This window comes from Ursus maritimus, unplaced genomic scaffold (genome assembly GCF_017311325.1).
Source record: "Ursus maritimus isolate PB19 unplaced genomic scaffold, ASM1731132v1 scaffold_22, whole genome shotgun sequence".
In the NCBI taxonomy this organism is placed as follows: Eukaryota; Metazoa; Chordata; class Mammalia; order Carnivora; family Ursidae; genus Ursus; species Ursus maritimus.
The window spans coordinates 4,518,213-4,542,936 of NW_024424675.1; the positions used below are offsets into that span (position 1 = coordinate 4,518,213).

The 24,724-nt window shown below is 42.4% G+C and overlaps 1 protein-coding gene and 1 pseudogene across 1 annotated transcript in view; both read right to left on the reverse strand.

The window, feature by feature from the left end:
* Positions 1–24,724, reverse strand: part of CFAP61 (cilia and flagella associated protein 61) — a 286,086-nt gene that overhangs the window by 86,909 nt on the left and 174,453 nt on the right. The window contains exons 18-20 of the mRNA XM_008710053.1: positions 23,615–23,713; positions 18,097–18,265; positions 5,470–5,644 (exon numbers count right to left, since the gene is read on the reverse strand). Coding sequence (XP_008708275.1) covers positions 5,470–5,644; positions 18,097–18,265; positions 23,615–23,713 — 443 coding nt within the window. The remainder of the gene's footprint in view (positions 1–5,469; positions 5,645–18,096; positions 18,266–23,614; positions 23,714–24,724) is intronic.
* LOC103680540 lies at positions 7,999–9,930 on the reverse strand (annotated as a pseudogene).

Sequence of the window (24,724 nt, forward strand, 5' to 3'; positions counted from 1 at the left end):
GGGGGAATGGGATATACTGGTGATGGGTAGTAAGGAGGGCACGTATTGCATGGTGCACTGGGTGTTATACGCAACTAATGAATCATCGAACTTTACATCAAAAACCAGGGATGTACTGTATGGTGACTAACATAATATAATAAAAAAATATTATTATAAAAAAAGTATTTTATTCTTTTGAACCAAGTGCTTTAGTTTTAACCACCTAGAAAGTATGTATTTCTTTATCATGCTCAATACTCTAAAGATGAAGGATTCTCCAGGAAGAAAGCCATCTCATGAAATTAAGAAAAGGAAGAGATTTCCTGATTTAGTAGACTGGCCCTGAAATCACACCTCAATGTATGCATACAGTCTGTAGAAGAAATCCATTCAGGAGTTACGCACACAGATATTGATATGAATTTTTTTCCTAGTTACTATATGTTTAAGGCCAGAGAAAACAAAAACTATATGCTACATTTTACAATTATGTCTGTGTATTTACATATTGCATTGTATTTTAATGAAGAACTATATTTCCTTTTTCCACTTCAAAGGAGACATAGAGTGATTATGTATGACCTCATTCATCCTCAGAATAGGCCAAGCAATATGTTTTACTATGTTCTTCAGAAAACTGAGGACATAGAGGTTAAGGATCTAACTGCAGGTCACACAGCAAGTAGATGGTTCCCCAGAACTCAGACCTTCTGAGTTTGGTTTCAGAGTGCTCATACCACTACATTTTATTTGTAACATATTCCTAAAAAAAATACCTCTAATTGGCATTTAATCTGTATAATTAACTTTAGCAAATAACTAGATAATGAAAGAATTTAAAACAGATATCATAGAGTATTAGTAAATTATGAAATAAACATCCACTTAAAAAAATATCATGTCCATGAATAGACCAGAGAATGTTCTTTTTATTTTTTATAGGTCATAGCATAAGATTTCCATGACCCAAGCCTAACCTGTCTTATATTGTTCTGCCAAATAAGAAGGGAAGACTATATTAGATATAACATAACAAAGGCTTTGCTCGGTGATTCATGCACTGGAATTTTAATGTTATACTTTTCCTAACAAACATGCTTTTAATAAGGCAGTAAACTGCATTTAGCTAAAGATGAAAATAATTGATCCATTTCGGGCCATTAAGGCCGTTTTTACTTATTTATTTATTTTTTTTACTTTACTTTCATCTTACTTTTCATTTTCATGGAAAGTACAGAGGTAATAGCAGATGAATTTCAATTAGTTTCAATTAATGCCATAAACCGTTGTAATGTATTAGGTTGCTGGGTTCCATCTGAAACCCCCGGAAACCTCCCGGTTTTGTTTGCAGTTGAAAGCAGCATTTGAGCTGGTGATGTCGGCTATTCTCCATGACACTGGAGCAGTTCTAATAGTTTAGGATAATTTACATCTATAAACCCATCCAACTCTAGAGCCCAGAAAACAATTTCCTTCAGACTGGGCTAATTCCATCACAGAACCACCATTTCTCCTTTGGAAGCAGAGGGAGGCAGGATAAAATAGTGAATGGGGGTGGGGGGGGGCAGATAGACAATGGTGATGCTTTGGGGCCATATCTGTAGTTTCAATGGGCAGAAATTCCAGAGCTGACCTCCTCCGACTCACCATCCATTGCTTCTGCTACCCAGCATCCACCTGTCCTTCTAGAACAATCCCTTTACCACCTGCAACAAACAAGCCCCTGCCCTCACGTCCCAGTACTTCAGCCAAGTCAAGTCTGGTGTGTCCCTGGGACTCAACGTTTGACTCCTGGATGGACCTGTGACCCAATCACAGCCACTGAGACACAGGAGATTTTTTTTCTCAGACTTTTGTAGGAAGGGCCCTGTCCTCAGCTCCCTCCTGCCAGTCCCACCCTGAACTATTCAGAAAAGGGGAAATCAGCACTGAGGGAGCAAAAGCTAACTATCATGCAAGACGTCCACATTCTTCCTGGTGTTGTTACGGTGACATGAAGAGGAAGCCAGGGTTGGCAGGTGGAGCGATGGCAATGGGTACAGGAACGCAGCCCTGCTCGCCTTTCATGAAGTGCCAGCCTTCCAGTTTCTAGCCTCAAATACCATCATCCCATAACTGACTTGAGTAGAAGCTAGAAGTGGCTGCAGCAGCTCTCATCTGCGTGCATAGCTGCCCCACCTTCAACGGGCCATACGGTCTTCTCCAACCTGTTCCTTCTGGATCGCTTACTCGCTACTAGATGGGTGCCACGGACAGGAGGTTCACCTTCCTAAAGTGCTGTTTTGTGCACTGGTTACCTCCTTCACTAGTTCCCCAACCCCTAAAAAGTAACCAGTTAAGGGGCACCTGGGTGGCTCAGTCGGTTAAGTGTCTGACTTCGGCTTAGGTCATGATGCCAAGGTCCTGGGATTGAGTCCTGCATGGGGATCCTGCTCAACAGGGATCCTGCTTCTCCGTCTGCCTGCAGCTCCCCCTGCTTGTGCTCTCTCTCCCTCTCTCTGACAAATAAATAAATAAAATCTTTTTAAAAAATTAAAAAGTAACCAATTAAAACTGGACATGGCTGGGCCCTAAATTCCTTCACCAGCTGCCATCCAAGGGTGTGACCAACACTATTCACACTTCCCCGACCTGTCTCTCTGTTTACTTATCCTGCCCTTCTTTAAGGCCAATCCTCTTTCTCCAAATTTCAGTTTCCAGGGCTTTCGTGAAGGACATCATGCCTCTCTACAGATGGACTGGCCCCTGGTGTACAAGGATCCCCATTTTTTGTGTAGACTGTGTCCTTGACCATGCTATCACCAGGGGCTGAGATTATGCCCTGGGGAACCTTCAGTGCAGAGCAACAGCCCCACCACATGTAGCAGTAGTAACAGCACTGCCAACAGCAGCCTGTATCACTGAACTCATACTCTGTATGACACACTGTCTTGAGTTGGGCATGAACTATCTTATTTATCTCATTTAGCCCTCACAGCAACCCACGTGAGGAAGATATTATCTGGAATGGGACTAATTAAATTCAATTCTGAATAGGACTCTAATTGTGGAAAAGCTACAAAGAGAAAGAGCTTCCTTCAGGCTAGAGGTTAACAGTTTTCTCTCTAACTTTTCTTACATGGAAAGTCATTTGAAAAGGAGCACCACACAGAGCTGAATTAAACGGGCAGGGCTGAGTTTCTCGGATGTCTCCCAGAGCCTGGGCCCAGCATCGAACGGTTAGGAGCACCTACTTGAGAGATGCCCTGGGAATGTCATTAGCACTAGAGCTGGGGGAAATAGCCTACATTTAAACAAGAAACTCATTTCTACATACTTCTTATCTTGCCTGTTCAATGGACAAAAGCAGGTACTCAGAGGGGTTTTATGCAGTGGCTGATGGAAGACATTCTCAAATCTTGCAAAAGCATTTATTTTCCTTTAAGTAGGCAACAGAGTAACACCATCTCTGACAACTAATCATCAGAATAGCACAGATGCTTTTCCCCCATCTGACAACCAAGAGCATGAAAAAAAAAAAAAAAGGCATCTGAAGGAGGGCATAGTGCTTGTTATTTTGGGATTTCTAACTTCTCTGCCATAAACATTCAACCTTAAGAACCTGCACTGTCACTTTCAAAGGCCCTTTTTTTTTTGGCCAAAATACTCCTTATTCCTCACATCAAAAATAGGCAACTGTTCGAAGTTATAACACTGCATTATGACAGGATTGGGGATAGTCCTAAAACACACTGTGTGTTTTATACTGAACCATGGACTTTCATACTTTCAGGGAGTTTAAGTTACAATTTGAGGCCTAGACTTGATGAAATGGTAATGATTTGTGACAAATCCTATGCATAAAAGCAGGGAGGTTCTGCAAACTATGGCTCATCAACAATTTTTGTAAATAAAGTTTTATTGGAACACAGCCTTGCCCATTTATTTATGTATTGTCTTTTTTGCTGCAAAAGCAGAACTGAGTGGATGGGACACAGACCATATGGCCTCCAAAGTCCAATATATTTGCTATTTGAACCTTCACTGTAAAAGTTTGCTGATCCCCAATTTAAGAATTCCTTAATTCTATGTAGGTTGTAGGGCAGTGATTTAAAAAATGACTAAAATGTTGAAACAGGTTTAAACTACACAGATGCAAAATTGAAAATAATACCAAATTCTGAGGGAAACATGAAAACACTCTGGCAAGTTTTAAATCTGAGTCTGGTACATATTTATATATCCCACCTCTACCCAAAGGTTCCAGACCCACTTGGTTATTTCTGTCCAACTTTTAGGTTACACAACGTATTTCAGATCCTAAAAAAATACAGAAAGCTTCCAAAACACCCTTGGTGAGACTAGCATACCCTTAATTCCCCAAACTAGACATGTAAAGCTTATAAGAGAAAATTACAAGCCAATCTCACTTACGAATTTAGATCAAATAGCCTATAAAATACAAGCAAATTAAATCCAGCAATGTATTGAGTGTCACTTGTTACCCATTTTTAATGGAGTAAATGTAGCAACTTAACAAAAAGTCAATTAATCCCTAAGACTTCCACCAAAAATTAGAAGAAACTGTGTTTAATTTTAATATATCAACTATATTAACATCATTAAATTGTATTTAAATAAGTACACTAAATAGATTAATAGATTTAATTTTACGTATTGATCCCTAGATGATAGGCATTTAGTGGTTTTTCACATCCCCAGACTGCACGGAACCCCAGCCTGCCATGGGGAGTTGTATAAGCTAAGCAAGTCACGAGTCACTGACCCTCCCCGAGCTGTAGGCTAAACAAAGGGACTGCACTTTGTCATCTTCAAAACCTCACTCCCAGGTTTCAATTAAGGACAAAGAGGTAGCTGGGCCCTGTTCTGGTTATTTTGCCAGTCAAACAATTTCAGTTTAATCCAAGCAACAGAGAGGAAGATGCTTGAGAAAACACTTTTGAGTGGCAGAGGCATTTGTTCAAATGGTTTACTGTCTCATTTCGATTCAAAAAGTGACATGCAAGTCGAATATGTGTGTTTGTGGGAAGGACTGTGCATACACCGTCAAGAAAGAGAACAATGGATTGGGAAGGGAAGAAAAGAGCCCTTCCAATGCAGACCTTTCTTTTTCTTCCGAGGTCTTTTCGGCTTCACAAAAGGAGACATATTTTCCATATAATTGCTAAACATGTTTGCTTATTAAATTATTCTTTAATTAGTTAATGATTTTAGCCATGCTTTGCTCTTCGGATATTCATTTTGTGTAATAAAATAATTATAGATAATTAAACTATCTCAAGCCTTTTTCTTTCCCCCAGCAAACATGCTGGGTATCCAAAAATGACAACAAGTTGTAAATTAATCTGGAAAACAAAGCATGACAGATGAATGATTTGGTTGGAATTAATTAGGCACTAATTATATACTGGAACTAGATGAAGAATGAGACTCATTATAAAAATAAAAAGCGATTCTGCAAAGATGCACAGTTACCAACATCCTTACCTTCTGCGATGATGGAGTTGTTCCTTATCCAACTCAGGGCCTTACAGCAATCTTCTTCATCGTTGAGAGTGAAATGGTTGCAAGGAACTTTATCAGTGTATCGCTGCTTCCCGCTGTTTGGAATCTCTCTGTTTGTCACATGTTGACTAATATCAGCCCCTGTAGGGCATGGGACCTGAGGTATGTTACAGAGACATGCTTATTTCAGTGGTAGTAAGGGAAGCACTAACACAGCAATAAATACATACATTAATTTAATTAAATAAACATAGCAATGTCCGGTATAAGTATGCCTTGTTCTGTCCTCAGATACAATCAGGTTTTAATTGAAAAACAGAAAACAAAAACCAGGTGGAATGACCACTGAGAGACAATTCTCAGGAGTTGCTCTGGTTATCTAATGCCACATAACGAATTATTCCAAAATTCACTGGTGCAAAACTACCATTTACTAGGCTCACACATTCTACAGGTCAGTAATTCAGACAAGGGCAAGGTGGGATGTGTTGGAGGCCTCAGCTGGGAAGACTCCAAAGCTGCAGGTGACCTGAGGGCTGGGGGCTAGATTCATCTGGAGATAAACCATCTCACTCCTCCCTCCACCCCCAGAAAACATGCCAAGTATTAAAAAATGACAGCAAGTTGTCATTTTATGTCCAGCAATTGATGCTGGCCATGGACTGGGATCCTGGCTGGGGTGTTGGCCAGAACATCACATGTGGCCTCTCCATGTGTCTTGGGCTTCCTCACAACATGGCATCTAACTTCCAAGGACAAACGTCCTGAGAGAACCAACCAGTACAGAGAGCTCCATATTCTTTTCTAACCTAGTCTTGGAAGTTGAGGAGTGTCTCTTCTACCATGTTCTATTCATGGAGGTTGTCATAAAAGCTTGGCCAGAATCAGGGGGAGGGAACCTAGAATCCATCTCTTCATGCAGTAGCAGCAAGGCCATGGAAGAGCACACAGAATGGGATTTACCATAGCCATTTTTGGTAAAAACAATCTGTACAGAAGCAATTATACCAGGGGTTGAAATCCAAGTGCATAGAGAGGCAAGGCAGAAAGGAAAATGAGGGAAGGGGACTACTACTTATGAAAATTATAGAACTATTCTGCACTTTGTCAGAGAAATATTCTCCCTCTCCCTCTTCCCTCCCTCCCTCCCTCTCCCCTCTGTCTCTGTCTCAACACAGTATACACTCCTCTCTGTCTCTGTCTTAACCTCCCAGTATAACTTCTCTTCTCCCCCTTTTGACACAGACATGAATGGAAGCACTTTCCTCTAGTAAGGGAAAGCAACAGGAAGAACATAATAAAGGCTGACACTTGTCTTCAGTGTCAAGGGTACTGTGGCAAACTCGAAGGCCCAAGCCCTGGCCAGAGTTTGGCCACAACTCAACTCTATACAGTAGATGCCAGGATAGAGTATGGGTTCAGTGTGGCCAGATCTGATTTCTCAGGAAATGCCAGATACTATTTTTTTTATGTCACCTCAATTTTTTCATTATTTTGGTTCAAATTAGAATCTAACAAATGCCAAGTAAAATAGCACAGTGACATGAGTTTGCCCCATGGGTCAGCACCTCACCCCTCTGATTTTTATTTGGTGACCAGGAGAGATTAAGTGGAAGATAATGAGGCCAGCACCAGGAGCAAGACTTAAAGGCAATACAAGGTCTCTGTTAGAAGACCTGCACCAGCTCTTTGCATACTTGTGGTGTGAGGCCCACGGGCTGTGAGGCAGGGATCGGTTTACAGTGATGATGGGCAAAAGTTCACCTGCAGTAGAGACTATTGCGGGTACAGAGGAGGTTCTTGCTCCCTTGACAAGTGCAGAAAATGCCTTTGATATGGGGTAGATGTGAATGCTGGCTGGTGCTTGAAGAAATGGGGCTTCACTAAGTCTCAGATTACATCTAGGAAACTTTTTGGTTATGTCCTTCTTCAATATAAATGGTAAGCCCTGTACATTACTGTGATGCATTTAATTCATTTTCAAACTGGATTAAATAGCTTAAAAAAAACAATCAATTTTAAAACCTAGATGTCCTTTCTCTACAAAGACCCTGCAGTAAAATGATATTTAGTAAAAAGAAACAACTCAGGAATTAGTGGTCATTTACTGCAACTTATAATTGTGGAGGTAAAATTTTCTAATTAGCAATATTATTTGTTTAGCAAAATCATACTAAATTTTGGAATTTTTATATTCATAGGTATTACAAGGCAGTCCATGTAAGGCTCTGGTAAGTGATTTATTTTTTGAGTATTCTCCATCATTTTAATAATTGTTTAGGCATGTCCTATGACAATCATCCTGAATTTCCTCAAACAACCCCCCACCAGCACCACCCCTATGTTTGACTTGTTCATATTCCCTCGCCCTTTCCTCTGCTATTATCACTGGTATCTCTGCTTGTCCTTGAAAGTAAAAAAACAACTCCAGATTAGAACAAACTCAACAGCCTTGCTCCACAGTATGGCCCCTGCTGAAGAGACAGAAAAGGGGAGAAGCACGAAGGACCATTATGGGTTGAGATCAGACACTACTAGAAGCCCAGCTTGCATTTTAAAAAGAGGCTCTGAGACATGTTCCCAGCAGATAAGTTCTTCCCTGGCTTGGAGAACAGGAAGGACGCCTTCACAAACACCAGTGTTTGAATTTCTAGAAGCCACCCAGGCCACAAAGACATCCTTGCAGTGCTTCACCCCACATTCATTGCTGCAGTATTCATTGTCTCAGTCCTTCCTCACAACGGGAGTCCTCTCACAACCAGACTTCACACATCGAGGCTGGGGTGAGAGCATCACAGGAGACCCACTCACTAATTCAATATCCATTTGAGAATGGATATTGTCGGAACTACATCTGTGATCATCTCACAGATTGTCTCAGGTCAGATTTCCTCCATTGTATGGGCCTTGGGGCTGTTGTTCACAGGCCAGTCAGGACTACGTTCCATAGCTGGTGGGACTAAGGTGGTCTGCATTTTCAGAGTGGGTGGAGGCACAATCTTGATCTGTAGAGCAGGTGGCTGTTGCCATAAATTGATTCAAACTTTCTGAGGTGGAGGCTGTGGCATGACCTGAAGTAGGGGAGGCTGCTGCTGAATGGTCACTTGCAGCTGAGTGGGGGGCTGAGGCAGCTGTTGCAATGGTGGGGTTGTCATTGGGGTGGAGGATGCTGCCTCTCCAACACTGAGCAAGTGACAGTTTGGGTTTGTTGACTGGGCTGGATAGTGGCTGTACTGGTTTGGCTTAGTCGGATCCCCTGGGAGTTCACCACTGTGGCTGGGATAATGGTAACCATCCCTCGAGACATAGTCATAGAAGAGGGCAACATCTGTCTGGTAATAATCAACTTGGTGACACTGGGCTGAGCCCCAGCCCCAAAAGATGCCTGGTTTGCCACACAGAAGGAAAGAGTGGAGTTAACAACAATGGAAGGGGGCAGGGCAGGGGGCTCTGCTGAGGCTGGCGCTGGAGACGCTGGGTCAACAGTAGCCATAGGAGGTGGAGAAGGAGTCTGTGACAGTGGCACTGGGTCCAATTCTACTGTTTCCACAGTGGCCTGACACTCTTGAGTGTCTTTATATGCTGCCAGAGCCTTCAGATGCTTTCTTGGCAGCTTCGGTTTTCCTCTTATACACCTGTTTTTGCTCCTCTCCAAGACTATCCTACATGGAGGCCCCAATTTTTGAAACCCCCCCAAAAGAGGCATTGGGATTCTGCCCCTTGATGACAGCCCGTGTATCACGAAAGAATAAAGCAGATGATGAAACTGGCTTCTGAGCTTCATTAGGATTTTTCTTTTTTCTCTTCTTTGGGGCCTTCTGCTTTTTTCCTGCTTCCACACAACTGTCTTCTGGCTGGGAAGTTGCCTCCAGAAATCCTCAACACCATCCTTGTGAAGTGAACTAATAGGTGAAGGGGTGGTTGAAAGACGATCCTTGGGTGACTGGCAGGTGGCAGTATGGTGCCACCCCCTAAGCTCAAACCAAGTCGAGAACTTTGTTCTGACTCATCAGTGGTAGTCAACTGACTATGCCCCAACAAGTGAGATGTCATCTGTCATTCGTACATCAATTGTAACAGATGGGCTGGCACCATACTGAGCTCCTATAGAATGGTCCAAGTCCATGGTCAAGCCCCCACTCAGGAGCCCCCCCCACCCTGCTCCATCAAGCCATGAGTCATGCCCACAGACATGTCCAATGTCTGGACCCCATATTAGTCTGAAAAGCTGTCATTCTGAGAGGAGGAGGGGTCTGCTAGGTCATCAAAGAGGCCAGTCACATCTGAGACAGCCAGTAAGGGATCAGAATTCAAGGAGATAGGTGGGATTTCAAATTTCTCATCTCCCAAGCTTGGTGTATGGAACGTCTTGGCACCTGACAGGAAGGGGTGCGAGGACCCTGTGATTGTCAGGTAATTGTCATTTCCTCCAGGAAACTCCATCTTCACACAACGGCTACCACCGTCTCAGTCCCCTCATCGCTCCCACCACCCCCACAGGTGGTAAAGGATTTTAAATGCATGATATTGAATGCTGTGCTTTGGAGGTTCAAAACCTCACCAGAACTCCACTGAGCATCGTTGTATAAAAGAAAATGAAATTTAGGTAACAGTACACCCACTTAGTAGGTCATACTCTAATGAATCAGGAAAAGTCGTTGGCAGAAAATGGCAGGGCCAAAGAACAAATTGGGAGCTATTCAGTTTATAAAACTTTCAATGAGTTATTATTCCAAATAGTAAGTGTTTAGATTAAAAAACAAACAAACAAGGAAGGGGGAGGGACAAAGAATAAGGTCCAAAATGAAAATCAGCTTACCTATTGTGACCCTGAAATGTAATTGCATTCTGATAACCCATATATTTCTTGTGTGCACTTTAATGTGTGGGATTGTTTTTGCAGACTTTTAAATTAAAGAATTGGAGAAATTAAAGGAAAATTAATGGGATCGTGTATTTTTCATATTCACACAATGGCATTTTCACACAGTAGGCAAAACTGAAGCTAGGATTTTAAATCCCAAGGCAAATTAATTTGTCCACACAGAACTGAGCAGAACTCAATAGATGAAAAAAAGGTTTATGGAAGAAAAATCATATTATGTCATCAAAGTAAGGGAGAGAATAAAGTTTAATAGGAGAGCATGGGTGTATTTCACTATCCAAATTAGAGAGTGTTCTGCATTAACTAAACTGCTGCTAGTGATTGGCGAGTAGTGGATGACTTTTTGACCATTCCATCAGATGATTCGGAATTGAACAGCTCAGCATCCCTGACTGATGGGAGCCCCTCGGCCACCCCATTCCCCTTAGCAAGTTAATAACTTATTGTTATTATCCCTGACTGCTGGTAGCCTCCTCAATATTCTGTTTCTCTCTCTCTTTTTAAAGATTTTATTTATTTATTCATTTATTTGAGAGAGTGAGCCAGAGAGAGAACATGAAAGGGGGAGGGGCAAGGGGGGAACAGACCCCGCTGATCAGGGAGACCCCATGGGGCTTTATCCCAGGACCACAAGATCATGACCTGAGCCATAGGCAGACACTTAACTGACTGAGACACCCAGGCACCCCTCCCTTTCTTTCTTAGTAACAGATTCCTGGTAAATACACCCAGTTGAAAAACATTTCCTAACTAGTGACTTAAGAGGTGGTCAAAAGATTTATAAGCAGCAGTCCCTGGGTGGGACAATGGGAAAAGTCATTTTGCTCTAGTCCTTCCTCCTTCCTGCTTCTTACAAATGGAATGGCTGGAGCCACAGCAGCCACCTCAAGATGCTGAGAATAGAAGCCACTTGGTAAAGATGGAAGAACAAAAGATAGAAGGGTCTGAGTTCCTGATGACATCAGGGAGCCACCTTACCAGACCTAGGCTGCTTTTCTCCAGATATTTTTAATGAAAGAAAGAACAAAAGAGAGAGAGAGAGTGTGAGAGGGGGGAAGGGAAGGAAGGAAGGAAGGAAGGAAGGAAGGAAGGAAGGAAGGAAGGAAGGAAGAGAAAGAGAAAGAAGTTCTAGAATTTCTGTGTTGTGAAGACTTTTAAAAGCCACCAAGTGTAATTCCTGGATCACATCTGTGAGAGAGGGAGGGCAGGGAGGGGAGAGGAAAGGACAGAGACAGAGAAAAGGGAGACAGGAGAGAGATAAGGGCAATGGAGAAGAACTCACAGTTTGGAGCCTGTGTTTAAATCCCAGTCTGTCACTTTGTCGTCATCTGACCCTAGACAAATCACCTCCGCTTCACTGCACCTTGGCTCCCTCATCCATAAAATGGGGACAAAAGCAGCATGGACCTTACCTTTGGAGATTTACTGCGAGAACTGCATCAGTTAACACACACGGCAGTCCCTCAACCTCTATCAGGTGTTTCTATTGCCTTATGAGGGTCCTGCTGTGACAGGGTCACTGTCTCCTGGGCAGGACATTCCCCCTTGGAGGAGACCCTGACTCTGTTTTTGTTTGTTTGTTTGTTTGTTCTTGAGATTTTATGTATTTATTTGAGAGAGAGAGAGCACAGTGGGGGGAGCGGCAGAGGGAGAGGGAGAAGCCGGCTGTCCGCTGAGCAGGAAGCCAGATATGGGGCTTGATCCCAGGACCCCGAGATCATGACCTGAGCTGAAGGCAGCCACTTAACCGACTGAGCCACCCAGTCTCCCCAGGACCCTGACTCTTAGGAAGTTGTTTCATAGGATAAGTAAGCACTATATTCCCATCGCTTCTGGTGGTCTGTCTTCCATTGGCTTCCCAGGCAATGACATAAAAGTCTGATCTGTTTTCTGCATGTCCACACCCTTCAAGTATTTGAGGACAGCCATCCTGAATCTTCACCCTTGTGTCTAAATATTTGGAGTAACTTAGAGTCTCTGGATGTGCTTTGGTTTGATTTTTCCCATCTTAAATGCGACTCCAAGAAACAAATACTCCAGGCACCTCTGGTTCTGTGATATATTCTTTGACATGAACATGTTCAGCATGTAACGAGCTCGTCACCTCTGTATTGTTATTGCAAATTGTACCCTTTGTCGACATTAATGCTTTTCTTTCACCAATTAATTCTGCTTTATTATAGGATACTAATCTTGCTGCTGCTTCCAATAGCCTTTTGAATTTGTGTAACACCTTTTGCTGGTGCACTTTTAACTATTGTTTCATTTGGAAACTTTGGGTGTCATTTTGTTTTGGTATTTCTCTTGTATTTTGAATTTGGTACAAACACAGAGCTGTGCTGTCATAACAGCACAGTGTAAAACCGTGGCATTCACCGTTGCAACTGTTGTTTTTCCTAATGCCATTCTGGTTTATACTTGTTGAAAACACTGTGGCTGCTTCTTTGTTTTCTTCCCTTTGCTTACACGAACAATGTTTTCTCCTGTCTTATCTTCTTCCGGGTTTGGAAGGTGAATTTACTCGTGCTGTTCAAAAGCATTCATTGATCTTATTCCTTCTACATGTGAGAGTCAAGACCAAAATATTACCTTTGGGTTTCCCCATTTAAGACAATTCTTATTTCTCCCTGGCCACCTCTCTCCCTATTTTCAAACAACTTGGTCTTAATTAGATTTAGATTAAGGTTTGTTATTACTCATTTTGTATTTATTCTCAGACTTACCAATGACTTACAAACTTTTTAATTGTTTGGTGCTTGTCACTTATCTTTTTAAACTGTGAAGAGAAGGGCCATATGTACCCCAATGTTCATAGCAGCATTGTCCACAATAGCTAAATCGTGGAAGAAGCCAAGATGCCCTTCAACAGATGACTGGATTAAGAAGTTGTGGTCCATATATACAATGGAATATCACTCAGCTATCAAAAAGAACGATTTCTCAACATTTGCTGCAACATGGATGGCACTGGAGGAGATAATGCTAAGTGAAATAAGTCAAGCAGAGAAAGATAATTATCATATGGTTTCTCTCATCTATGGAACATAAGAACTAGGAAGATCTGTAGGAGAAGAAAGGGATAAAGAAAGGGGGGGTAATCAGAAGGGGGAATGAAGCATGAGAGACTGTGGACTCTGAGAAACAAACTGACGGCTTCAGAGGAGAGGGGGGTGCGGGAATGGGATAGGCTGGTGATGGTAGTAAGGAGGGCACGTATTGCATGGTGGACTGGGTGTTATACGCAACTAATGAATCATCGAACTTTACATCAAAAACCAGAGAGGTACTGTATGGTGAATAACATAATAAAACAAATTATTATAAAAAAGAATAAAATATATGTAAAAAGGAAAAAAATTTAAAAAATAAAATTTCAAAATAAAAAAATAAATAAACTATTGTGAAGTCCTATATTTTCCTTTCTGCCTCAGTTATTGGAAGTACACATTAAAGAATGAGGAAGATCATTCTTCTGAGGCCTCACACACAGAACAACAGCTTTTTACTGTCTTCAAATAGAAGAGACTTAGGTGGGCATATAATTATTGAATCACTATGGTTTCTTCAAAATTCTGTGTGGCTCATTTCATGTTCTTATGCCATTTCCTTCTGAAAAGGTAATTTTTGGGTGCCTGTCTTCTTTTTGTTCAAATAGTAATAGATGGCTTGATTTTTCAATGGTTGGTAATCTATTATTTTTCTCTTGAAATTTGTGCATTTTTTCCCTACCATTCCCACAGAACCAAAATTTCATCAGAATATAACTGGCTGAGAAATTTGTCTTTGATTTTGCCTGACATGTGCCCAATTGGACAAAATGGTGTTTAGGTAAGGAAAATTTTCTTCTAGCATATCTTTACTGTCTCTATTCTATTTGTCAGGGTGTCTTCTTTGGGAAAACCAATGATCTATATGTAGCCACCATGTTGATCACATCTTCTCATCTCTTGTGCCAAATGTATCCTTTCCCCTTGTCCTCTGCCTCTGCCCTCCAGGGAGCTTTGTGCTTTGTCTTCAGCCTCTAACCCTGGACAGCAGCAGTCCTGTCTCTTGATAGGGACTTAATTTCAATCCTTTCTTACCCATCTTCCTTTTCACCTAATAATTCTGTGGCCTTCTCAGCTCAGCTTTTGCTCTTCAGATGGCTTCAGCGTCCATTTCAGAGGCTAGGTGATCAAATCGTACTGAGGAGGATGAACAGTTCCTGCAGTGTGTGTGCATGTATGTGCATGTATGTGTGTGAATCACGCATTTTGGAATATTGTCAAGGTGTGTTCTCTGATTTTTCCAAATGTGGTTCCCTTTCCCTCATTCCATGTTATCGTTTTGTTCCAGGTGTCTCTTGCTATGCAACAAACTCACACTAAAACAGTGGCTTGAACAACCACTACCATTTTATTACTTTTCATGATTTTGTGGGCCAGAATGTGGGTAGGGTTTGGCTGGGCAATTCCTTTATCCCATCTGTTAACAACAGAAGTCACTTGGTGATTCAGTTGATAGAGGGCCCAAGATGGCTTCACTCATGTGTCTGGTACTTTGTCAGCAATGGTTGGAAGGCTGGGCTCAGCTGGAACTGTCAGCTGGAGAACCCGTGCATGGCATGTCCAATATGGCCATCACAGGGTAGACACCTGGACTTCTTCCGTGGCCACTCAGGGCTCCAGGAGCCACTGTCACCACAAACAAGGAGACCCTGCCCTTGACCCAGCCTCAGAAGTCACACCACATCACTTCCTTTGTACTTTTATCAGTCAAAACAGTCACAAGCCTACCCAGATTCAAGGGGAGGAAATGTAGCCCCCATTTCTTGGGATGTTATTTTCCCCCTTTAATCATTCCAAATCCAATGAAGTCTCTTCACAGTAAATGTTGCTCTAGGACCTTGGGGAGTACCTCTCAGGTCTTCCATTGGAAGAGCCAAAGCGGTGTACACACCTCTCTTTTTAGTTGTTTGTAGCAGGCTCTCACCTGGGGCTGCACCATTCTGGATGTCCTGCTCTTATTTACCCCATCAAGGACGTAATTAGCCTTTGTGGAGACCACATCATATTGCTGACCCACACCAAGCTCAATATAACTAGCATCCCAACTCGTTCTCTTCCCTGGTGGGATGTTCTTGCCCCACCTGCTGGCTTCCAGTGAGCATCACCCCTTGAAGAGTCGTTGTGAGTTAACACATCTTTATTCTTCCTCTTGTTGAGAAGATCCAAAATCAGGCATCTGGGGAGGCATCTGTCTGTCTCTCCATGGCTCTCCATGTGCCATGGAAAGTGGCCCAGGACCTCAGTTGTAAGCTACCCCAGGGCTTTGTGCATGAGCACCAGCATGTGCCCACCAACAAAAACAACCCAATCAATAGGCAGGGTGGGGAGGGGAGTTAGAGGGTACTGAATATGAGCTAGATAAAGCTTCATCTTCCAAAATGGAAAGGTCATAGATATTGTCAGGAGTTGACAGATCAAAGATAAAACTTCTATAAACACATTATTTGGCATTCTGAGGGGGTAACCACTGAGGAACTAACAACAGAAATGCCTCCAAGTGGTTGCCCCTAGAGAGAGGACTTGGAAGGTAGAGACCAGCCTGCCTCACACACAGGCCCACAGCCCAATTTAATCTTTTACTTTGTGCATGGATTTTCTGATAAAAAATTAAATGACATGTATTTAGATATCAAAAATACTGCATAATATATTAGAATGACTCATGCCATTTAAAGTTCTATTTAGAGGTTAAAGTTCGTAATGATATTTTATAATAGGTTGTCTTCTTGATTTGGATTTAAGCTTTATTTTTATCACTAAATTTTTTTTTTCAAATCACACAATTGGGACAAAACCATGAGAGAGTTGAAGAGAAGGAAATAGGAAAATACATAAGAACTGGAAGCACTCCCCAGTGAATTCAGCAGCCTTTTTTGTATCACTCTATGTACCTTTAATTTTTATGTCCTTCTGGAAAAATTAAATTGGAACTCCCTTTATCACTTCTTCATTTCATTTTTCCCGTTGTAAAAAGGGCAAGAGCTTAACGTGCCACAGACTAAAGCTGCAGGGGCAGCTGGACACACATGGGCAGATGCCCGAGTCTCTGGACAGCTGGCCGGGTCTTCCACTCACATTTTCCAAAGTCCATGGTCCCAGGCAGCAGCTGGAACTCTGTGGGGCAGGTGGGGGGAGCAGTGGGGGGGACAAGCTTAAGGGGTATACGGTGTTTTCTTCTGGTTTAATGTTTAAAAAGAGGAATACTTAACTATCAAAATAAAGTATTCCTCTAGTTTGTGTTTATCTTTTAAACAGAAAAAAAAAAATCCTTTTCTGCACCGTGAAAACTGAATTTCTTTAGTAGCAGCAGTCGTGGTGGCGGTAGGAGGATGAGCAGGAGGAGGAGAAGAAAGAAAAGCAATCCCTCAGAGGCTGAGCTGAACTCTGTGTGGCCCGCTCACAAGCAGGGCTGGCCTCACCTGGAAGCTTGTTAGAACCGCAGTGTATCAGCTGCCTCCCAGCCCCTGCTCAGAATCTGCATTTTAACGAGATAGACGCACAAGGGCTGTGGGTGCACATTACGGTTTGAGAAGTGCTGCTCTAAGGTATGGATGAGAGATTCTAGGTCAAGAAAATTCAAGTCCTGGTTCTTAGCCTTAGCTTAGAATCATCTGGGAGTTTTGTTTTGTTTTGTGTTAATGCTGATCACTGGGCTCCACCCCAGAATAATTAAAACAGAGCCTCTGGGGGGTGGGACCTAGGCATGGATATATTTCAAGTGTCCTAGCTGATGTCAACATGTACCCACAGCTCAGAACATTTAGTAAGTGATGCTGGGAGCTGCTCAGCTGTCTGTTCCCCACCACGTGCTGCCTCCTCCTGGCTGGGCTCTGTGAAGAAAACCTGCACACTCTTCCCCTTGTCAAATCCACAGCCATTCACAAAATGGCCTAACCCAGTACCTGACAAAGCACGGCAGTGCCTGGGGTGGGGGCGGATTGCTCCATACTTGTCAGAAACAAACCCACCGTGGGAAGGCCCGTCCAAGTTCCCGGGGAGAAAATGTAATGAAAAGACCCCTTTGAATTACAAAGTCAATCTCCTTTCATTAAAGAAATGCCCTATTTTTGTGAACCGCATGAAATGCTAATGTGTGTTGCAAAGTGAGAATATTAAAATTCGCTTCCTTAAGACATTGAACAGCTTCCGTTGTATCCAGCAATGCTTTCCTCAAATGTGGTTTGAGAATTTAATCCAAATGGAAAGCATGGTCACTGGGTAATCAATCAGTCACATTTCCTAGTTTTATAACTGAGAGACAAAATAAAATAAGGGTTGACAGAAGGTGCGCATGTTTGAAATACTTTCGCATGAGCCCGTCACCACCGCCAAATGTTAGCCTCTTGAGGCATAAATTAATTTACCACAAACGCATGCCGGGTTGTGTCTGGATTCTGCTCTGGTAAGCAGGAAGTGTTAGACTTTTGGACAATAGCTTAAAGAATGACATTTCTCCAACTTGCTGTGATTTTTACCCTTGAGCAGAATGTTTTTCTTGGAATGGATTTCCGGGAGGGGTTTCGGACATAATTCTGGTCGTGTGTGCAGGCCTTGCGGGCACTTTTATGAAGAGAGTGGCAGCTGTCCTGGTGGGCAGGCTTGCTCCTAACCCTTAGAATGTGTGCCCCAGTAAACACATGGACCATTAATCACCAAGACCTCTGTGTGCGGCCTCACCTGGTACTGCTGTCCGGTGCAGAGGATGAGGTGGTCGTAGAGCACGATTTCCTCTTTGGAAAGCACCACGTGCTTGGCTGCTCGGTCTATGGCAGTCATTCTACCCACCACCACATTGACCCAGGAGCACAGTGACATCAACGCGTAATCTTTATCATGAAAACAGTGGCTGCGGAGAGAAGAGCTCCATCAGTGACATTTGAGCAGCTGACAGTGGGCATTAGACATCTGGTGAGCTGGTTCAAGGCCCCTAGTGGGCCAAGTCTGTGCTCTTGCCGTGAGTTTACCAGGACCCCGGCTTGATACTGGAAGATTTTTTGTTATGAGACATGCAGTCACAGATTGACATCTTCCCATTAAAGCTAAACCGTTCCACCTGGCATAGGCCAGTCTACAACAGGGAGGGCGGGTGTGTGCGTGCGACACACAGGCATCTGTGTCTCTGTGAAATCATTAATATATACTCTTTCTTCTGCTTCTATTTCATGGTGGGTGTAAACTTACTTTAGCTATTGAATCGTTATGTTGACCACGGACTCAGAGGGAATGAGGAAGAAGAAAGTGACATTGCTGAGGATTCCCAAATGCAGGGGTCAAGGTCCTGAATATTGAGAACCCTTCATATTTGCTTCTGTTTTTTTCAATAAATGACTCATTCTCAAAATTAGTGTATGGATTCATGCCAAAACAACTACACATTTTATGTAGAGAAGATGTCAATTAGGGAATTACGTTTGCAGCGAGTACAGTCCCTGGAGACTTTTGGGATTCACTCTGTAGGGCAAAGGTGATTTATGGGGAACTGGAAGCAGTGGGTCCAGGGTGGACAGGTTTTCTTCTGTGGGTTCCATTTGAGTTTGAGCATTCTACTCTAATGTGAGAAAAGTGGGGTTTGGGTGGCTTTGGGTTTATTTAAAGAGTTTTATGAGGGTGGTTTCCAGAATTTTCTGAAAGGTCTGACCTCATGAACACGACCTTTTATTGATCTTGTTCTGAAGACCCAGAATATAGGGTGGTAGAACAGTACATGTTTAATTTACTTTTTTAATGCATTTATTTAATTTAGAGAGAGGGTGGGGGGGGAAGGGGCAGAAGGAGAGAGAGAATCTCAAGTGGTCTTCACGCTGAGTGTGGAGCCCAACATGGGGCTCAATCTCACAACCCTGAGATCGTGACCTGAGTGGGATGCTTAACCAACCAAGTCACCCAGGCACCCCAGCATGTTTCATTTAAATCTAGGCTTTGCTTTGCCATGGTCTGTGTCCCTGATTTGTCACCAATGAGACCAGAACCTCGGGACTCTGCATGCCCTTTCAATACTCCAGTTTCTTGACCTCTTGATGTAAGGTAACTGCCCTCCTCACATGCCTTGACCATGGTACAGGATGAACATGGGAACGTAAACGATGCTGCTTTGTCAAGTGGGATGCGTATGTGAAGGGTATTATTCTAAATAATATTAATGATGCATAATCCTGTTTATCCTCCTTGGAGGCAAACAGGATTGTGAAGTGGTAATGGGAGAACATTTTTTCTTTTTGATCCACACATGAGTCTGTTCTCACCACACAAAAAGAATTCTCGTAATGGATGCACATTAGACCCCGTTATAAGGGCCTGTGAAAGAGAAGGGGACTCTGGGCTTTGTATCTCTCCATGAAACAACACTTAAAAATAAGAAAATTTCTTTTTAATAAGAAAAGAAAATCAGGGACTGGCCTGTCGCCAGAATATAATAGATAGTGGGCTGAAGTTCTCTTTTAAAAAACCATTTTGGTAGCTAGAAGGAAAACAGGAAACTTCACTGTTTCACACATTCATGAGAGACCCACAAAGGACTGTCCTTATTTGCTACACCGTCTCTTCATAATAGGAATGGTACTGTCAGTTGTCCAAGACGGGGAAAAATTAAATATAGTTAGTGCACAGGGATTAGTCTTATGAGGGTTTGTTCAAAGATAAAAGTTCTCAGGGGAAATTTGGGGAAGGTTAAGACAGTGTTATTTTTAATGACAGCAGGACAGTAATGTTGATAATGTCAGTATGCATATTTCAGAGTTAAAATCTGAAGCTCCGACCAGTGGGAACTGGCACTAGAAACATTGGATTTTTTACGGAACCTTCAGAAGCTCTGAAAAATGTAGGGTGCTGGCTTTTACAGTCTTTTAGTACATTGAATGACATTTGTCAGTTTAAAGTATCACTGTGTAGGTGACTACTGTCCATTCTGGGTCTTCTTTACCCATCAGGTAGGTGAAATTAGACATTGGAGACTGTTGGTGATAGTTTTCCAGAATTATTTCCTAAGCAGAGTTAATGAGCATTAGGATTCTAACACAGCAGGGAATGTCTCACGGCTTGGTGACAAGAGACATACCTCCACTAGAGTTCTCTGGGAGAGAGAGAAAGGACCAAAGAAGGAACATCAATACAACCTTATGTTTTTCAAGCGAGCTTGACCCTGACTCAACAATGTGAAAGTCTGTCTTCATAGAACATTCTGGAAACAGGCAATAAGGAGGAGAAAAAAACAGAATAGCAGGACTGGGAAATTTCTGGAAGGGGACATATGTGCAGAGTGGCCAGCTTGTCCCCACAACCAGTGGTCAGAAGACTTAGGTTAAAGCTCTAGGTGAAAAATTACAAGCAAACTCCAGGGGAGCAATTACAAGCAGGGTGGAGACATGCACTTCATGAAATCAGAACCCTTCAGAACTGGAAAGAACCTTAGAGGTTTTCATAAAGGATTCACTGTGATGCTCTGAAGAAGGAGCATCACAATTAATGTTCGTTATTCAGGGTTGATTGTCCAATTAGTGGATTTCTCCTGCTTCCTATTTCTCCTCTCCTCCCACTGCCTTTCTTTCTGCTGTATCCCAGCATGTCATTAGCACCTCTACAAGAAGCTAGACTGGGGTGACTAGGGGGGACGGAGGGAGATTAAAAAATGGCTGTTCAAAATTAATAACAATAATAATCAAAACACTTATTAGGGCAAAGTTCAAAATTTGTATGTAGAATGAGGAATTTAAATTATTAAATTTATGGATGTCAAGGCATTAGTTATTTTTAAACTCCATGACCAGAGATAATTTCCTTTATTGAGGTAGGAGGACCATTTGAAAGGCAACATCCTGTTTACATTTCAATTTGTGGTTTCTAAGAATTATGATAACATGGAGTCTCCCACCGAGGCATCTGGCTGTGTTATTTAGTTCCTGTCTATAGCCTGATCGAGAGAAATTTTGCAGGTACTTTTGGATGCAACTTTCATCTGTTTGACATTATTTTTTGAGCACCTGCTGTGTGCCAAGCACTGTCCCAGATGCTGGGGACATACTGTGAACAAGACAAAAAATCCCTGCCCTTATAAAGTTTACATTAGAGGTTAAGGATTCAGAATATAAACATAATTTTTAAAAGGCAAATTTAAAAATATTTAGAAGAATTTCTGTAGCAAGAAAAAAAGCAGAGCAGAGGAAGGAGGACTGGAGTGTGTTGGAGGGTGAAAAGTTGACATTTAAAAGACTCCAAGGTGGAGACCTGCCCACTGTGTTTTAGGAACATCAAGGAGGTTATGGTGGCTAGAGTGGAGAGAACAAGGGTAACAATAGTAAAAGACAAAGTCAAAGAAGCAAGCAGACACGGATGGATTTTAAGTTGGAGCATTGTAGAAGTTCCTGTGAGGATGGAAATGTTCTGCAGCTGTGCTGTCTGATATGGCAGCTACTAGCCACGTGGAGTTGTCTGAGCACTTGAAATATGGTTAACGTAACTGAGGAGCCGAATTTTTAATCTCATTTAACTTTTACTGAAATTAAATTTAAATAGCCCCATGTGGCTAGTAGCCGCCATGTTGGACAGTGCCATTCTAGGCCGTTCCGTGGTTGACACGATCTAATTCACACTTGTGTGGCACTGCTCTGGCTACTGTGTTGAGAATGTGGACAGGTGCAGACAGAAGCGGGGCCACCAGGTGACTCTCCACCTAGCCACATGCATGGAGAATCATACCAGCAGATAGTCATTTGCTAGCTGTTCTCTCCTGTAGCATACCTAACAGGGGGGCTGACAGAAACCTATATCAAGCTGACTGTTCCTCATGAGATGTTAATCAACAGGACCAACATTCCCTGGGAATTGTGTCATTTGGAAGACAGACAACGATGGAAGGAGATGCACATGGGTTGATCCTCTATGCTTTGTCAGAACTTACTGTTATAATAATTTTAACAAAAAAAACTCCAGCAAGGTTGTCTTATATACTTCTCACAGTCAAAAAATCCGAAGCTCAGATAAATGAAATTCCCTTTGTAATATGGGCATCCACCTGAATCCACAACCATCTGGCTCAAAACCCATGCCTTTTTTACTGCCCTGATGATGTCCTTCAAGAAAAAATGAAAGTTCATAGTCTGATAAAAGTATTAGGTCAAAGTGAGCCTGGCTCTGCTGGCAAGGAAACTGCCGTTTTTCTCACTGTTTGAAGATCTCTTCATCATGGATTCTAAAATGAACACCCTGAGAGGGAACAATTTCCTTCCTCCTCGTTGAAAAATTGGGACATTGTTTCTAGAGGCGGGGAGCCTAGTAATTCTTGTACCCATGCTTTGCTACAGGAAATTAAAATTAATGCAAGCTGTGTGATAATGAAATGACATTTTCTAGAACAGATGTTGACAAATAGTGATTCTACTGGGATGCAAACAATGAAGCTTGCCCAGACCAGCAAGAAGGTCGTAGCATGATCAGCCACTCATGACAAAGGGCCAGGGGGTTGGTGTGTGAGACCCACACCCCAGTGAAGTACCCCATCTTTATCTTCCAACTCCGAACCTTGAGGGAGTCACCTGGTCTGATGCAAATACAGTCACCCAGCTTCCCTGTGCTGTAGTGTCACTCAGAAGCCAAGTGCAGGAGGTAGCTGTGTCAGCAGGCTCCAACCCAGTGGTTTGGAAGAGGCCAGACATCTTCCCACAAATAAAAAATGGCAGCCCAACTCTCCATTCCCTCATTAACAGGTCTGTCCCTGTATGTTCTAAGTGAGTTTGAACTCCAGGAGAAAAACCTGCCACCCTTCCCTTTCCAGTCTGAAATCTACTACAGCTGACCCTTGAACAACACAGGTTTGAACTGTGTGGGTCCACTTACACATGGACTTCTTTTTTTCCTCCATAAATACAGTACAGGACTGTAAATGTGTTTTCTCTTCCTTGTGTTTTTCTTAATAACATTTTCTTTTCTCTAGCTTACTTTAAGAATACAGTATATATTACATGTAACATATAAAATATGTGTTAATCGACTGCTTATGTTACGGGTAAGGCTTCTGGTCAACGGTAGGATATTACTGGTTAAGATCTGGGGGGAGTCAAAAGTTGCATACAGATTTTGGACTGCATGGGGGTCAGCACCCCTATAAGCCCCGTGTTGTTAAAGGGTCAACTGTATTTAGCATAAAATGCACAGAAATTAGGACATTTAGGCCTCAGAATGAAAAGGCAAATGGAATTCTTACTCGCTTGCTAAAAACTTCCTTTGTTCAGTGCCCAGAAGCTTTTTTCCAGGGAGTCCATGGGTTGAAATCAGGGTGAGATTACTAAACTTCAGGTGAGAGCTAAGGAGAGAGAAGAGAACACATAAAAAAGGAGGTAAAGCTCGACTTGGTGAATTATTATAATTCCATTTAACCTTATTTCATGTGTCATCCAATTGTTGAACTTTTCTTTTCAGCAACTCTTTTTGCACAAACGTTCCAACAGAACCGACCATTTCAATGAAAGAAAGAAGGCCCTGGAGCAGCTAACTGCAGAAACTTCCAGAAGCTAAAATACTGTCATGCCAGGCACCGTTTCATTTTTTAAAAATTTACTTCTCGGGGTGCCTGGGTGGCGCAGTCATTAAGCGTCTGCCTTTGGCTCAGAGCGTGATCCCAGCGTTCTGGGATTGATCCCCCCATCAGGCTCCTCCGCTGGGAGCCTGCTTCTTCCTCTCCCACTCCCCCTGCTTGTGTTCCCTCTCTCGCTGGCTGTCTCTCTCTGTCAAATAAATAAATAAAATCTTTAAAAAAATTTGCTTCTCGGAGTAAAGCAAAATAAAGCACAACATTGGGAGGAGGGAGGAAAACTGAATGTAAATTAATGCAGAGTTGAAGTTTCAGACTACTTCTAAGAAGTTTCTTGGGATCATAACCACCATGGCTGACATCTTCTGAGTGCTTGCCATCAAGTGCTTTGTGTGTCCCTCATTTGATCCTCGAAGCAGCAAAACCATGAGGTCGGTAAAAATATCCCTATTAATTATGTGGAACTGAGGCAAAGTGATGTGCTCAAGACTACAGAGCAGGGGAGTCTGAAGGCAGGGCATGAACCCAGGCTGTCTGGCTCCAGCGTCTTCTCACCTAACCTCTGTCTCCATTGCCCTGTAGACACCAAACAGTTGACAAGGATCCAAAGATCATCTAATTCCTATCAGTCAACATTAACTTTATTATTTTCAGATATATATATATAAATATATATATGGCACATCTTGCATTTACTACAAAAGGAATATATATATATTATTTTCAGATCTCTCTATGTGTGTGTGTATATATATATGTATATATATATATGTATATATATAT